This window comes from Centroberyx gerrardi, chromosome 22 (assembly GCF_048128805.1).
Source record: "Centroberyx gerrardi isolate f3 chromosome 22, fCenGer3.hap1.cur.20231027, whole genome shotgun sequence".
NCBI lineage: Eukaryota > Metazoa > Chordata > Actinopteri > Beryciformes > Berycidae > Centroberyx > Centroberyx gerrardi.
This window is the reverse complement of record NC_136018.1, coordinates 10,566,573-10,581,601: the sequence shown is the minus strand read 5'-3', so window position 1 is coordinate 10,581,601 and position 15,029 is coordinate 10,566,573. Positions and strand designations below refer to the sequence as shown.

The 15,029-nt window shown below is 41.8% G+C and overlaps 2 protein-coding genes across 2 annotated transcripts in view; both read right to left on the bottom strand.

Annotated features, from left to right (window-relative positions):
- Positions 1-5,078: 5,078 nt before the first annotated feature.
- On the bottom strand, positions 5,079-9,276 carry klhl40b (kelch-like family member 40b). Its single transcript, XM_071913747.2, has 7 exons — positions 8,128-9,276; positions 7,574-7,734; positions 7,025-7,132; positions 6,676-6,861; positions 6,337-6,486; positions 5,591-6,177; positions 5,079-5,556 (listed from the first exon to the last, which is right to left on the bottom strand). Exons 1-6 carry the CDS (start codon positions 9,268-9,270, stop codon positions 6,066-6,068), a joined length of 1,860 nt encoding a protein of 619 aa, XP_071769848.2. The 5' UTR covers positions 9,271-9,276; the 3' UTR covers positions 5,079-5,556; positions 5,591-6,065.
- Positions 9,277-10,527: 1,251 nt separating this feature from the next.
- hhatlb (hedgehog acyltransferase like, b) overlaps positions 10,528-15,029 on the bottom strand; it is an 8,840-nt gene continuing 4,338 nt past the window's right edge. Inside the window, exons 5-12 of the mRNA XM_078291383.1 lie at positions 14,286-14,480; positions 13,466-13,675; positions 12,661-12,832; positions 12,187-12,331; positions 12,026-12,061; positions 11,683-11,884; positions 11,459-11,600; positions 10,528-11,130 (exon numbers count right to left, since the gene is read on the bottom strand). Coding sequence (XP_078147509.1) covers positions 10,925-11,130; positions 11,459-11,600; positions 11,683-11,884; positions 12,026-12,061; positions 12,187-12,331; positions 12,661-12,832; positions 13,466-13,675; positions 14,286-14,480 — 1,308 coding nt within the window. The 3' untranslated portion in view covers positions 10,528-10,924. The remainder of the gene's footprint in view (positions 11,131-11,458; positions 11,601-11,682; positions 11,885-12,025; positions 12,062-12,186; positions 12,332-12,660; positions 12,833-13,465; positions 13,676-14,285; positions 14,481-15,029) is intronic.

Genomic DNA, 15,029 nt, shown 5'->3' with positions numbered 1-15,029 from the left:
CGGATCTCCTGTAGCATCGAAAGCACTTTGTTACTTTTGTTGTTTTTTTTTTTGTTTGTTTGTTTTTTTTCCTTTAAGCTTGGACTTTTCAGAAGACTCCTGTACGGGAGAGTGATGCACCTCAGTGACATTTGCACGGAGGGAACAACTGCCATGTGAAGGCCGCGGCGACGACATGTTGTGTGTCGGCCGTCGGTTTCCACTGTTTAGTCTTGCAGTTTGAGTGAAGGCTAAATGGAGGCTTCTTGTGGCATATAAACACATACACCAACCACAATAAGAAATAGTTATTTTATACTCTGTTGAATACAATAGATAACCTCAGAGTCCAGTAGGACGCGTCGTCACCATACATCTCCTCATCAGTTTCACAAGTCTGTTTTGGTTTCATTTGGGATTCTCAGATGCCACACACACACACATCTACAGAGCCTTGCTCCATGCACAATGCATTGATTGTAGCATCTCTTACTGAATGGGAGCTAATGAACATTTTCCCTAAATCTTCACTCATACAGGGGTCATCAGTCGAATGAGAGCTGCTTATGAGAACCACACTATGAAGAGAAACATGATTTATTTTTGATCGTTCTCTGCCAAGATGTAGCCAGTGGTTCTGATCCGACCCAGCAATAACCAAATGCTGATTTGTCTTTGAGCATATACCTGTATATGGCATTGCCAATAACCAAATCCTGTTAGCTCACCTGCTATAGTTAGGTAATGTTATACAGCATTTATAATCAATCCTGCACCTTATCTTTAACCCTAGTGATATTTAAAATGTACTCTTAATTGTCTTCATTTTTTAAATTGTGATAGTGTGTAATTTGTGGCACGTTATGTCGTTCGTAAGGATGCAAGAGAGGTTGTGACACGTAAGAGTCGGCTGTGCAATGCAGTGTGGTGTTTGTGACGGTGTGCGTGTGCGAGATGTGAAGCGGAGAAGAGGAAAGGTGCTGTGGGAGATAGGGATCCTCAGATCTACAATCAGCCAACCACCGCTTGAGATTCCCCAAGTCAGGAGATGGAATTATTTGTTGACTCTCATCTGTTGCTTACATTAAGCAATCGCTATCCTCTCCTGTAGATCTGGCTTTGAGACGATATGGCACTTTTTTGTGACTTGTTAGTAAAACCTAATATACTCATGCCTATATTTGTAGGTTTAAATCTTTTAAATTGTGGGATACTCGTCGATCTTGCATAGTGTTACATAAATGCAGCTCACCTCCCAACTAAATCATTAAACCTGATCTATGTAATTAGTTTGCAGAATGCCAAGAGCATAGGAATAGAAATATTCACTTCAACCTGCCTTCGTAGCTGAATTAACTGTGTGCATTTCATCATGTGACCCATAGTGTTAAACGATAAGCACTGCATTATATGCCTATGTCTGATTCTCCTAAAGAGCATTGGACAGTGATTATTATTGGCACACTAGAGCTCATCACTAATAGAGCTCATCACTAATACTTAGCTGTTATCAACTAGTGTATTTCTTTTTATGACTGTGATCTAACCAAGCTAAAGGAAGTTAGGGACATATGTAATACCCCCTTCAAAAAAATGTGTGGCTCTACATGCACTTTTGACAATTGTTTGTCACACTGACATTTAAATCTACTTTAAGGAGTAGAACTGATAGAATTGTAATTGTATCCGTCAGCAAAATCTCTTGAATCTGATCATTCAATCGATTCCTTGTCCAAAAAGAGGCTCTGTGCACTATTGATGCACTCCTGCTCACTTTATCTATAGATAACCTACTTATAGTGTAGCATTAACTTGTAAATATTGTAAGATGTGTTCCTTGTGATTAATTCCCCATGTTTACATTTGGAGAGTCAATCGAATGTGCCCCCACATGTGTCTTGGCTGGTACTACCGAAAGTTGGAAGTTGTGGATAAGCTTTTGTAAATGTAATAAGCTGTTTAATGTTTTTGTTTATTTAAAAGAAAAGTTTAAGCACCTTAGCGTAGCCTGTGTCTTAGCTCACCCCAGTTATATGCGTTTATAGTAATTGCCATAATTAAATGGCAAGGGCCACATAATTGATTAACTGTTATTTGATAATGGTACGTTTAAAACTTCTGTTTTCTCAGTGTGTCAAACACGTTTTGTTCTTTGATTTGCTGCTTGTGTACAGGTTTCAGTTTGAGACTGCCCTTTAGATGAGAGTCTAGAGCTGTTGAACTGTTACACTTTGAATTGAATATTTTCTGGCTGTGCTAAATCCAATTGAGCCTTATTGGAAAATGAGCTCTAGGGTCAGTCACTGCTGCCAGAAATTAGGTAAGCCCCTTCCACTGATACACTTATACAAATCAGATATTTGGAGAGGTTTAAGGAGGTAACTGCCAACATTTTATGCCTATCTAAGGCTTAATCTTGTCATTGGTATATGTGGGTTTGTGAATGTTGACACAGCAAGGACTAAAGGCAACCTGTCAATGTCACACAACTATAAGGACTGGTGCCCTCTTGTGGCAACTTAGTAAACTGCACTCTGTTAGAAAACCAACACAAAAGGAAGAGAAAGGAGAAAAAGCCTGCTCAGTCTTCCCCGAATACACGGGTCTGATAATGCTCTTTAGGACACATTATCATTCATAGTGTGTCTCTGGTTCTTATAGAAGAAGCCCACAGTAGTTTTGGGATCAAAAGAACATTCACCAAGTATTTTCCTACTTGATTGTTTTGAGAAGCACTAGCCCAAGAGACAATACTGAGATATTGTGGTTATAGTTGGATCCATTGTGACACTTAATCGTATTTTGCCTTATACTTCGATATGGAGAGGATATGCCATGGAACTGAATGTTTTTGATATGGATAGTGGTAGTAGACGATGGTAAGGGAGGAGGAATAGTAGTTAATACTACTGATATATGCACTTTGAATTTGATTGCCACACTAGCCCCTAATGGGGACATGTATGCAGTTACAAGGTGAACAATATGCAGCATAGATCTTTACTCATTTCCACAAGTTCCAACATTTTCAGAAAACAGTACAGCCTAAATCCCCAGGCATGCCATTTTGTATTTAAATGTACCTTGTGCATTTTGATATTCATAAATGTTTTTGGTCATGATTAACAAAATGTGTAAATCACAATCAATTTCTTTGGAATATTTGGACAAAGTTGGGTAGAGATGGTGGGATGTCTATGTAAGTCAATGGCAATGCTGAAGCGGTGTGGCGGACCTGGGCCTGACCTGTGTTTTATTTCCTAGAATAACTCTGTGAACCATTTTGCTGTGGTGTGTCAAACTGTACACTGAGGAACACTCAGCTGTGAGGAATCAGTATACGTCACTCTGGAGCTAAACTGGTGTTATTGTACAGTATGCCTGCCTTGCACTGTGCCCCTCTTTAACAAGTATTTGTGACCCCTCCCTACATAAAGCTGTGGCTTTTCTGATTGGTTTCCATTCAACTGGCTACCATAATCAATATCTCAAGAGAAATGAGATTGAGGTGTTTCCAGATTGGTCCGAATGGAAGGGCTTAATATGCGATTGTGATGTAAATGCTGTTTGAAAATGTTAAGGAAAGTGTCACAGCAGTTGCCCAGTTGATTAATGCAAAAGATATTTGTTATTGTGAGCACTTTATACTATAGGGTTCGACCGATGGGGGTTTTTGAAGGCCGATACCAATTTTCTTGGTTTGAAGCTGCCGATATTTTGTGCTGATATTCAGTATCTTTAAATTTGACCATTTCCATGCCAAACATTTCTAAAAGATTACAAAAATTCTGTCACCGCCAGAATTTAATTCTTGTCCGGGTGTACAAGCCTCTGAAACAGCAAACCAGGATAATAAAAATAACATTCATGCATACTTGTGTAGTATCCAATCAGAATGTCACATTAGAATCTATTCAAGTTAAGGGCTTCAGATTAACCAGTGTAGTGTTAATCAATCATACAATAGATATGTAATCAAACAAACTGCATCATATCCAGATGTTGGAGGTGGATGACACTGACCAGCACTGGGCATCTGATATCTGAAAACCAATATATCGGTCTTACCCTACTTTATATACAGATCTAGTGCATGGCACAGCGCTCAAAGGAAGTGTAGAGAATGGTCTGGCTACAAAAGACTAAGCAGAATTTGTATATTAATCCTTTGTCTTGGATTATTTAGTGAGAAAGTCTTTCTTCAATCCAGCAGCAAGACTCATCTGTGACAACGTCAAGCAACACTTTATGGAGCTGCATGTTGAAATGTATCAGAGACAGATTTGTGGACACTGACAGCACCCAGATCACAGAATATAACATATGTCATTTCTATTTTAGTGTGGATTTTTTATTTTAATGTTATATTGTTAAATGGCAGTAAAGCTGAGATTCTGTTAATTGAGAAGGGAAATTTTGCACAGTGTCTATTTAGGTGTCCTATCTTCTAGGCAGGTAGGCTTCATGTTGTCTTGTAAGTAGCCAAATTCTACAAATTCTCCTTTACTAAGGCTAGCAGCCAAAGGCTTGTATTAGATTAGGCAAAGGTGGACCCGCCCTTGTCCCTAAATGAGGGTATGTCAGTGATTAATTGGGTGCTTAGCTACCATAGTGATTGTGCATTCTGCATTGCACCTAAGGCAAATGTTTGTCACATAATGAAACATTGAGAATGGAGGTTGGTTCGAAGCAGAGCGCTCATGGGATTGCCAAGTTGGGTCCCTTTTGGGACTTGTAGTTCTTTGGTTCAGCTGCTAGAGCGGAAGTGGTATATCCAATAGGATTTGATTCTGTGGCCTTCTTCAGCTTGAAGAAAAGTGTTGGGAATTTCAACCTTGCTATTATTTTAGTAGTACTTACTAATGTTCCACGAGGACGGTGGAGAGAAAGTATGTATGTAAGGATTTTAAAGAAATGTATTGCTCTTTGAAGAGAAAGAACTGTTTTTATTTTCAGAATGGAGGAACAATTTTGTTTTTAATCTGCCCTTATTTTGGGTGCAAAGTAGAATATGAAATTGGAAATCAACTGAGAATAAGTTGTTGGTTATTTTGCATGTGAAAGTTTGGTTAGCTGTTCTAATCTTGTTCGATGGTGACTTTTCCCCTTTTGGGCAAAGATATATGTGGTAACCATAGACACCAATGCCATAGTCAATTCAAAGATGTATTAGAATTATCCATATACCCTCTACATTTCTCATACTTACTCATATTGCAGCTGTGTTAAAGAAATCATAATGTGTACTGTTATTTGCCGATTCTCTACTTTATAATGTAAACACAATGTCTTAGTTAACTCTGTGTACAAAGACCATGTGTAGGCAGTAGTTGTCAACTATATAAAAAAATATTAAAACAATACAAGGACAATAGTGTCTAGAGGTGCTAATAACATTAGACTGTATTTTCTGTCTTTTATTGTATTATTGACTAGTGTTTACTGTCTGTAACACAGCAGAGCGTAATGAAATCATTTCAATATTAAACAGTATAGATATATTATTGCAAATGTAGATGTGTGCTGTGTTTTTGTTTCTGTGCAGAGAAATTGAAAGAATCAAATTTCATCGTTATTCTTTTGTGCCCCATCAAGTTATCAAGTCACAGACTGTAAGGGCAACTACATAATGACTTTGCTGCCATCTATTGGGAAATGTTTTTGAATGGTGTTAATAAGAAGATGACTGAAGACACATTGCTTAATGTTATTCCACACAGTGCAAAAAAAAAGTTCATTAGACTAACAGGTTGTTTACATTTCACAGTTTCAATCAATTAAAACCTTTGGAACACATAAATATAAAAATCAAGGGATCAATCTAGAAAGAAAATGATGCATTATATTAAGCCAGCAGCACACACAGTTACACAATTAGAACAACTATAGCGTTGAGTAAAATAAAACCAACTGATATTTGTTCCAGTTGACAAATCAATGAACCTCAAACACACTGGGGAGATTTCTTCAAGACAGTCTCCATGTATGTTTGCTGACATTAGATGTATTCTATCAACCCTTGTGACCCTGGACTCCTAGGAACTACTGTGGACTCCAGTCAACCAGCATGGACACTAGAGGGGCGGTTACATCTTGGTGAGACGCAGGGTGTTGAGGCGGACCCCCAGGATAGTGGCCCCTGAAGCGTACTGGATCTCTCTGAGGATCCCACTCCACTTCTTCTCGCTCTCATTATACCTGAAGAGGTCAACAGACTGTTGTCAACAAAGGATAAACTGGGATACTGACCAGTCTGTTGACAGTAATCCATAGCCATAGCTCATTTTACACTACAAATGGATGAATGAATGAATGAATGAATGAATTGGGTGTGTGATTTTTTTTTTTTTTACACACCTCCAGATGTCATTCATCTCTTTGGGGACGATCTCATCACTGTCCTCCACAGGCATCATGGCAAAACCGCCTACAGCGTATAGAAAGCCGGCCAAAGACACCAGGCTCAGAGAGCTGCGCTCATGGGGAAACTCCACAAAGTCTGACCACCTGGAACATGTGAACACACACACGCACACACACACACACACACACACACACACACACACACACACACACACACAGAGGTACACTTCAGTAAAGTAGAATACACTTTAAGAGAGACTCAAGTAGATTTCTAGGGAATGGAATATTTCTGTGACACCAACATCCACTTATAGCGAATGTTGAGGAACTCACTCGTTGGTAGCGATGTCGTACACCTCCATAGTGTTTGTCAGGCCCGTGTCAGTGACTCCTGCTGCCACATATATCTTGTCCTTGTGAACGGTGGCTCCAAACAGGGAGCGTGCAGACTTCATAGGAGCCAGCTCCTTCCATTCAAAATGCTTGGCGTCGTACGCACACACTCTCTTCAGACAGCTCCTTCACACAGGAGAGTCACAGTATCAGATAATATCTCCTCTGAGGTCTGGTTTCTTTACATTACTATTATAAAGTAAAGGCTTGAAATGAATGAAAATGCAGGTTTGAAACGTCACACTTGCCAAGGATGGATGTTAATGTTTTGCTCACACTGTATACTCACTTGTCGTCTTCCTTTCCTCCAATCACATAAACAACATCATTGTGGGACACAGTTGCATGTCCGTAGACTGGGTAGGGAAGTGGGTCTGACTCACCCCATTTGAAAGATCTATGAATGAGAAATACATGTCCATGTGAACAGATAACATGAAATCCACTTCTATCAAAGCAGACTGTGTTGCCTTTGTTATAAATTCACATATTGCAGCGTGTTCTCTGCATATTGGCAGGTGTTGGAAACCCAAAATAATTGGAACATGGTTGTGGCTTTTCTTTAAATCTCTGTGCTAAATTAGTGGTTTGCTTTCAAGCTGGGTGAAACTTTCAAAAAGAGCAATTCTGCCTGCTGCACATGAAAGCCACAGACATCCAGTCAGTCAGGATCAAGGCGATGTAAGACAACACATTGTGAATTCATGTACAAAGAATTAATTTGGATCCCTGCCGTCACGATTCAATCCTCAGCGCTGTAGTTGATCAAATTATTATTCCAGTACATTGAGCATCCTATTGCCTAAGATCTGAAACATTAATGTGAAGCCGTACTCACTCTCTGTCGTAGACCAGAACAGAATCCAGTGTGTGGTCCTGCTCCTTCAGCTCCTTCCCTCCCAACACAAAGATGGAGTTCTCAGCCTCAGCCAGCCCAAACAGGAAGCGGGGAGACGGGATGGGAGGCATCCCCAGCCAATCAGCACTGACCAGGTCATACTGAGAAGATGCAGGATTCAAACATTTGTGAACGGGAGGTGCCTACACTCTGTTGTATACATAGTATATGCATATAGAAACAAACAGTGTACAAACACAACGTACACTGAGGGCAAATGCAAATATCTAGCATAAGATCCAGGAGTAGGGGATCATGTCATCATTGCTGTATCATGTTGCATCATATCTTAAATACAAATGTTTGTTATTTTGTTAATCCAACATTGGCACAGATGCTGTAGGCCTTGCATTAATAATGTGTCTAAGAATAGGCGTGCTGAACTGAGATCAGTTTCTGTAATCATCGCAAAGTTAATATGGGCCATGTGACCTCACCTGTCATCTTAGATCAGTTTGCTATTCTTGGAAAACTGTATTTACACCCCTGCCTACCTGTAGGAAGTAGGAGCTCAGTGGGTCTTCTTTATTCTGTTCATCAAAGAATAATCCTCCTGCCACAAAGATCTGATTCTCCTTGGTCACCAGGCTGGCGTGGTTCTTAGGAATCTGTGTGGAGAGTGATGCTACAAAGCAGTCGTTTCCTGTGGGGTCATAAGCCACTGCGCCTGCATCATTCACCATGAACATCAAGTCCCTGAGGAACATGCCAAATCGCAGGTTATCATTCAGGATGCCTGGAAGCAGAGCTTCCTCCTCCTCTTCTTCCTCATTCTCACCATCTTTCTCTGCTCCACCATCCTGCTCTGTCTTTTTCTCCGTCTTGCTTTTGTTTTTTTTGACCTCCGGCAGTTTCCCAGCATGAGCGTCCCTAACCAGCTGCAGTTTCTGCTGTATGTCAGGATTGAAAGAGATTAGTTCGTGTTTCTCCACCTTCTCTTTCAGGTAATCCTCAGTGACCAGACGCAGACGAACACAATCCAGCAGGCCTGGCAGCTCTTTCTCTCTATTGTCTGTGTCCCGGGACACCCAGTTCATCAAAGCCTCAAACACTGCCTCCTCTGTCTCTACATTCAGAGTGTCAGACGTTAAGATGGCTGCCAACTCACTGGGGCCCAGCTGGAGGAAGTCCTCGTCTCTGGCGATGAGCTGGAAGCGCTCGCAGGCGTAGTTCCGGGCAGAGACAGCCAACCTGGGGCAGTCCAGCATCAGGCCCAGCCTGAAGATAGCCAGACAGTTGCTAAGGCTCAGTCGCTTCTGTAGGAAAGAGACACATACAGTGAAAATAGAGGGGATCTGGAACATGTTGGCCACAGCAAAGATGTCCTGAACATTCTGCTCGGTCACGTTGATGTTGGAGGTGTACAGGTACTTGAGGATCAGGCCCATCACGCCCGGCTCCACATCCTCCAAGACAATCTCCTTCTTTTTGCTCTCATCCAGGTCAGACAGAAAGATGGCCCGGAAGTAGGAGCTGCAGGCACACAGGACCAGCCGGTGGCAGGGGAACTCCTTGTCTTTGATCTTCAGGACGCAGTCAACAAGCTTGTCGTTCTCCAGCAGGTCGTACAGGCCGTCCTGGAGCAGCGTCTGCTGGTACATCCTGGGCTCGTCCATAGGGTTTATTGGTAGAGCCATTGTTCCTGGCAGGGGGAGAACCGTGGGCACGAGGCAAGGTTTGAGGAGCCTTCCTACGGTTGCAGATCAAACAAAAGTTGGGTAGTTTTTGGTTCTTGGTGGATCTTCTTTCTACAGCTGAGCTCAGGCTCTGCGACTTTCTAGCCCGGAAAGAGGAGGCAGAGACACGGTCAGTCTGCTATTAGCCCACAGCAGCTGAACCCCGGGACGGCCCACTACCTCAGCTGTCCTGAGCATTCAGCTCCAACTGGTAGGTTATTTATAGGCTGGGCACTTGGTGTGGAGCTATGGACTCCATTCTAGAACATGCGAAATGCAATATCCACTCCTCATCCCCTCTCCCACCCCATGCCACTGCCACCCCCACCTCCCAGAAACCTCTAGCACTCTCAGCCACCCTCAGACAGCTGACACATGGCTTCATGGGAAATATGTCCTTCCTGAGTCATGAGGAGGTTTGTTGTAGACTGTTCAGGAGAGCGCCCCCTTGTGGTCCTTTGTGCCCGAGTCATCATACCAACATGGAAACGTTCTCATTCTTTCCATTCATTATGTTACATTATTACATTTATATTATATTTACATTATAGTGGGATACATTTTGTTTATAGTTCTAAAGCTTAAGAACTGATACAGGAAATATCAAAACATTGTTCATTGTACAAAACGTTGTAATATGGTTGCTGATTGCCTAGTTTTCTCCTCATGCATACTCTACCTGTGTTGTCAAGGAGTTCAGATCATTTTCCAGACCTCACTAAACACCTTTTGTTACATTATTCTAGTCCAGGCACTTTCAGCCTAGGTGTGCCAGAGCCATTCCAGAGGACAGGAGTTTCCAGTGTGGATGCATTGAACAGGAATCAGGCTGCAAACTGGTTACGTAACTCTACAGAAATACCTCTTACCAAACAAACAGTCTCTCATGACAAGACTCACATATTGACTCAGACATATTTATAGCGTAGAAAGCCCCTCTCTCATCCAGTAATTCAAACAGTCCCGTCAGAGAGCATGCGTTCAAAAACTCTTCATAAAGATTTTTCTCCTTTCTCCTTTCTTATTAATGCCAGTATGATAAGCATCTCACAAAAGGATGTTTAACTTCTTCTCTTAGGCAAAACATAACACTTTGAACAATTATAGTTGCAGTTTATTTTTGCATTAACAGTAATGGCTGATAAAACAGTGTGACAACAGAAGTTTGTTTGTCGATTTGGAATTTCAGAGTAATGAGATTTAGTTCTGACGTCCCTACAGTGTTGTTATACAGTTTAAGAGTAACTTTTCATAAAACAGAAGGCACATTAAAGTCTTTTTTTCCTCTTTAGATGAAAACATATTTCTCTTCTATCTTAAAATGGTGGTTAAACTTATTTACAATTAAGGCAGTTTTTCTAAATCAGCAGAAACAGAGCCTCCACTTAAAACACATTATAAAATCTAGACTGGTGGTAATACTGTATGCTCACTACTTGGCTGTATACATCATTCTAGCACCGTGATGTGAACAGCAAATACCTCCAATATAACTTATACTGAATACAACTAAAATTGCATTGTTTATTGTGGCCTTCTGTGTAATATAGCAGAAACTATGACTCAGAAAGATATTTTCGACTTTGACAGACGTGCAAACTTTGACGTCCATCCCCTACTCTGCTTTCTCCTTGCCAGGCTCCACGACTGGCTGAGCTGCAGCGGGTGAGGCTGCGGTAGCTGTGCCGCTGACGGGGGCGGGTGGAGGAACAGGGGCAGGGTCAGGGTCATCGATAAGGGCCTGCCTCCTCTCGCTCTCCTTTATCACTTGAATCAAGCAGTAGGTCACAAACATGACGACGATGGTGGTTATAGGGAAGCCTGGGAAAGAAAGGATACACATGACCTCATTGTTAAAAAATGTACACAATTTCAAATTTTCAGTAGTGGACAAAAACAGAAGGGAAGGAGCGCTGCATTGAGTCCTTAGTGTGGAATGGACAGGTGCTCTTTGGATGTAGGAAGGCTTGACTAGGCCACAATGTGTTGATGCAATGTTTTTAATCTATTCTTGCCATGTGAAATACAAATATTTAAATTTTTGCAATGAGACAGAGTGCATTAGGACAATTTTTTGCTTAGAACTGGATCATGATGTATATTTACAAAGACTTCCCATGCATTGACTTATTGTAACGAAACTGATCACCTTTGAGAAGCAGTCGTTTGGCTACCAACTTGGCAAAGTCCAAACTGTTCAAGGCCAGAATGTTGTACAACACAATGGTCCAGAAGTTGAACATATTGAAGATTGCTCTGATCCGGCGAGACATTGCCTCTGACATCGCCATCTGTTAGAAACAGACCAACAGATATTCAATTAACAAAAAGCTCTTTGTGTCTAGATCCGAATGACAACCTTCATTAACCAACCTCAAAGGAAGCAAAAGGCTCCATGGAGAAGAACTTGGCGGTCCACAGCTCAAAGTTGAGGCCAAAACAGTTGAAGAAAGCCCAGATCAGCACCACCTCGCAGGGTCCCAGCCAGAGGATGGTGACGCCAAAGGTGCACAGTGAAGCCACCAGCTCCTCCAGCACATTATCATGCTTTCCTCCCAGGTAATTATACACATACCTGTGGATAGTGACACAGATCTCTGGGATGATTTACATTATATTCTTGTAGTAGCAGAACATCTAAATTTATCAGGATTAACAAGACTTATCAGGATTAACAAGACAAGATTTAATTCAATGGTTTTTCTGAGACACTCACTTGCACAGCCAATCATTAATTCCTCTGTCAAAGTGGCTGCAGAAGGAGACAAAGTTAAGAACGGGTTTAGTATTACAGGTATTACAGGTAGGTATACCATGAGTATAGAATTGTGATGACCAAATATATGAATGAGTTCAAGCTGTGTAAACTTTACTCACGTTTCAGCAAACACATAGAGCATGGTGATGCATTTTGGGGGCTTGGGCGGGTCCAGATGATCCAGTCTGGATACTGTGTTGATGACTCCAAACATGATGGCTGCTTTCACCCAGTCGTACACCAGGTTAGAGTAGGCAAGACCCACTGTAAGACACAACCACACCAGTTCTGGAGTCAATGCACTTTCACGTCAATTAATTCAACATATAAGTACAACCTGCATCCATTTGATGTTAACATGTTAACGTTAAAAACGAATTGAAAGCAGCCCCAAACAACACACAAATCAACAGACACTTGAGGTATTAGTACTGGCAGTGTGCATCACATCAAAGAAACATTTAGGTAGATCGTGTTAATTTGTAGTACCAAGCATGTCAATTAACACTCTGGTAATCAATCCAACATTTCATTTATCACCACCCACATGCCACAGCATCAACAGGAAGGAATGTCGGGGAGGTTGCACAGACCTACAGCCCAGTCAGAGAGGTGCTTCAGCAGCTTCATGTCAGCGGGGATGGTGAGGATGTACATGAAATGGAAGAGGATGTCCACGACAATGATGGCCGCCAGGTAGATCAGGCCCTGCAGACTGATATTCCACATCTCCCTCTCTTTCCTGGTCAAGTCTGACTTGTTGGCCTGCAGGGGGCAGCAGACACATGGCACAGCTACCTCACATACTCCAGACTCAGAGGTTTTACTAAAGAGACCTCCGACTTCTGCACTGCAGTGTAGCTCATGAACAGAAATCAAAGGAATATAATGTCCTCATCCTCTGCTTGTACTCCAATAGTAGTTGTCTTGGGGTCAGGGCTGACCCTATATATCCTGTATCAGAATGATTTTGTTAAATTCAGAAATAAATTCAATATGGATGTCTTAAGACTGCTGAAGCTATCCTTCAGATGAACACAGCGGTCAGTGTAACTTTAATTACGATTGCCTGTCACTCCGCTCACTTATTCTCACATTCTTGCAGACCAAATAGTCTTTCTCAGCTCATTGTGAAGGCTTGGCCACAACAAAAAAAATCCAATTGACATGATTCCCCAACCTCAAAAACTTCAAGGCATCCACTAATACAAAATACCAAATAGTGCACTAAATAGACCAGAATCAGCCCTGCTCATTAATGATACTATGTACAGTATGCAATGAGTTAATCTCTGTTTCCCTAATACATCAGCATCTGCTACGCTGATCTGAGAATCAGTAGGTGTCTCTATTATTTGGATTAGAAATGTTTATGTACTGAAACAAAGTATAACTTACTTGAACATAATATTTATCAAAGGTCATGATGGGCCCAAAGTAGAAGAAGGGGAGGTAGAAGTTGTACTTGAGCAGCTCCAGGATGCTGTAGTTTCCCTCTTTCCGCTCACAGTTCTCCAGAGCAAAGCTCATGCAGCGCATGATAGTAAACCCACAACCTCCGTAGAACAGAATGTGGCGCAGCTCAAAGTCCCCCTCCACAAAACCAGCCTATATGGAGAAGATAGAGGGAGGGTAAAGTATGGATTTGAATTCATAACAACTCATAAAGAGAGATATTTTTTCTATTAAGCTGAGGGAACTTGGGACACTGACTACAAATTTGCTCTTGCTTCAGGAAACACTCCCTTATGATATAACGTGACGGGAATATATGCAGCACAGCCCGACACATTTGCTTCTTTTACCTGAATTTCCTTCAGCAGTGGCAGTCTTCTAAGCGCTTTGCACACTCTCTTTAAAGCTGCCCTAGGCAACTTCGCACAGTGTTGGCTCCAAATGGCAGCAAGAGACAACTGCTTTAAAAATTTGAATGTGTAATGTAACGTGGCATCAGTAAAGTGGACCATCACACCAACCCAACCGGTCTGTGATCAATGGGATGAGAGAAGCAAAATATCTAACAGTGGTGAGTCAAGCTTTCTTTTGTGGTAGTCTCCCTGCTGTTTTGATTTGTCACTTAATGTGGGCACAGAAGCGTCCATACCCAACACCAGAATTTCATTTGGGCAAATACAGCGAGTCCACAGCGTCTCAGTTAGGGAGGATAGGACACTTGTCTCTTTGGCTGATAAAATGGGTGTATTTTTTACCAGGTTACCTGCCAGGACACGAAGGGTTCACACTTGAAGGTAGCAAGGGTAGCAAGGCCAGTGACGAAGCAGAGCCAGCGGAGTTTCACTAAGGAGATGCTGTACAGCAGGATACAGTGGGACAGAATGAGGGTGACGTAGGTCCAGCCCATACTGGTCCAGACAGCCAGCAGGCCGTACGCCATGTACACCAAGGACCTGTGCTGTGGGAGAGAAAAACAGTGTCAGTACTGGGTCCATACCCATTCCATCTCCACCTGTATACAACTCTCTCCTAGAGATGCAGTCAAAAGGTAATGTGTTGATATTTCCTATTTGATGTGGCAGATTAAAAATCAATGTGATGATTGAGCTGAGAGACTGTGGATGCAGTTCTATCAGTATGATTTGTGCCTGGCAAAAGCAAATCCAAACTCCAAAGTACTGCAGATAACGACAGCCATTTACAGCCCTTTGATGTGTATGAACCACAGTTACACTCTGTCACACTGTACCACATCAAGTCTTGTTCAAGTCCTGTTAATCACCAGGCCTTCCTGTGGTATTTTTGTATCAACCAAACAACATGAAAAATATGTTTGTATATACACAAAGCAACACAGGCTGGCTATTTTAAGACAGAATTATACACTAAAGGATTGTCTTTCACATTAGGAGACTCTGCTGACACATGACACATGGTCCAGTGATGCTAGCCAAACCAAACTTTCACATATAACTCTCGCTCTCCCTCTCTCCATCCCTCCATCTCA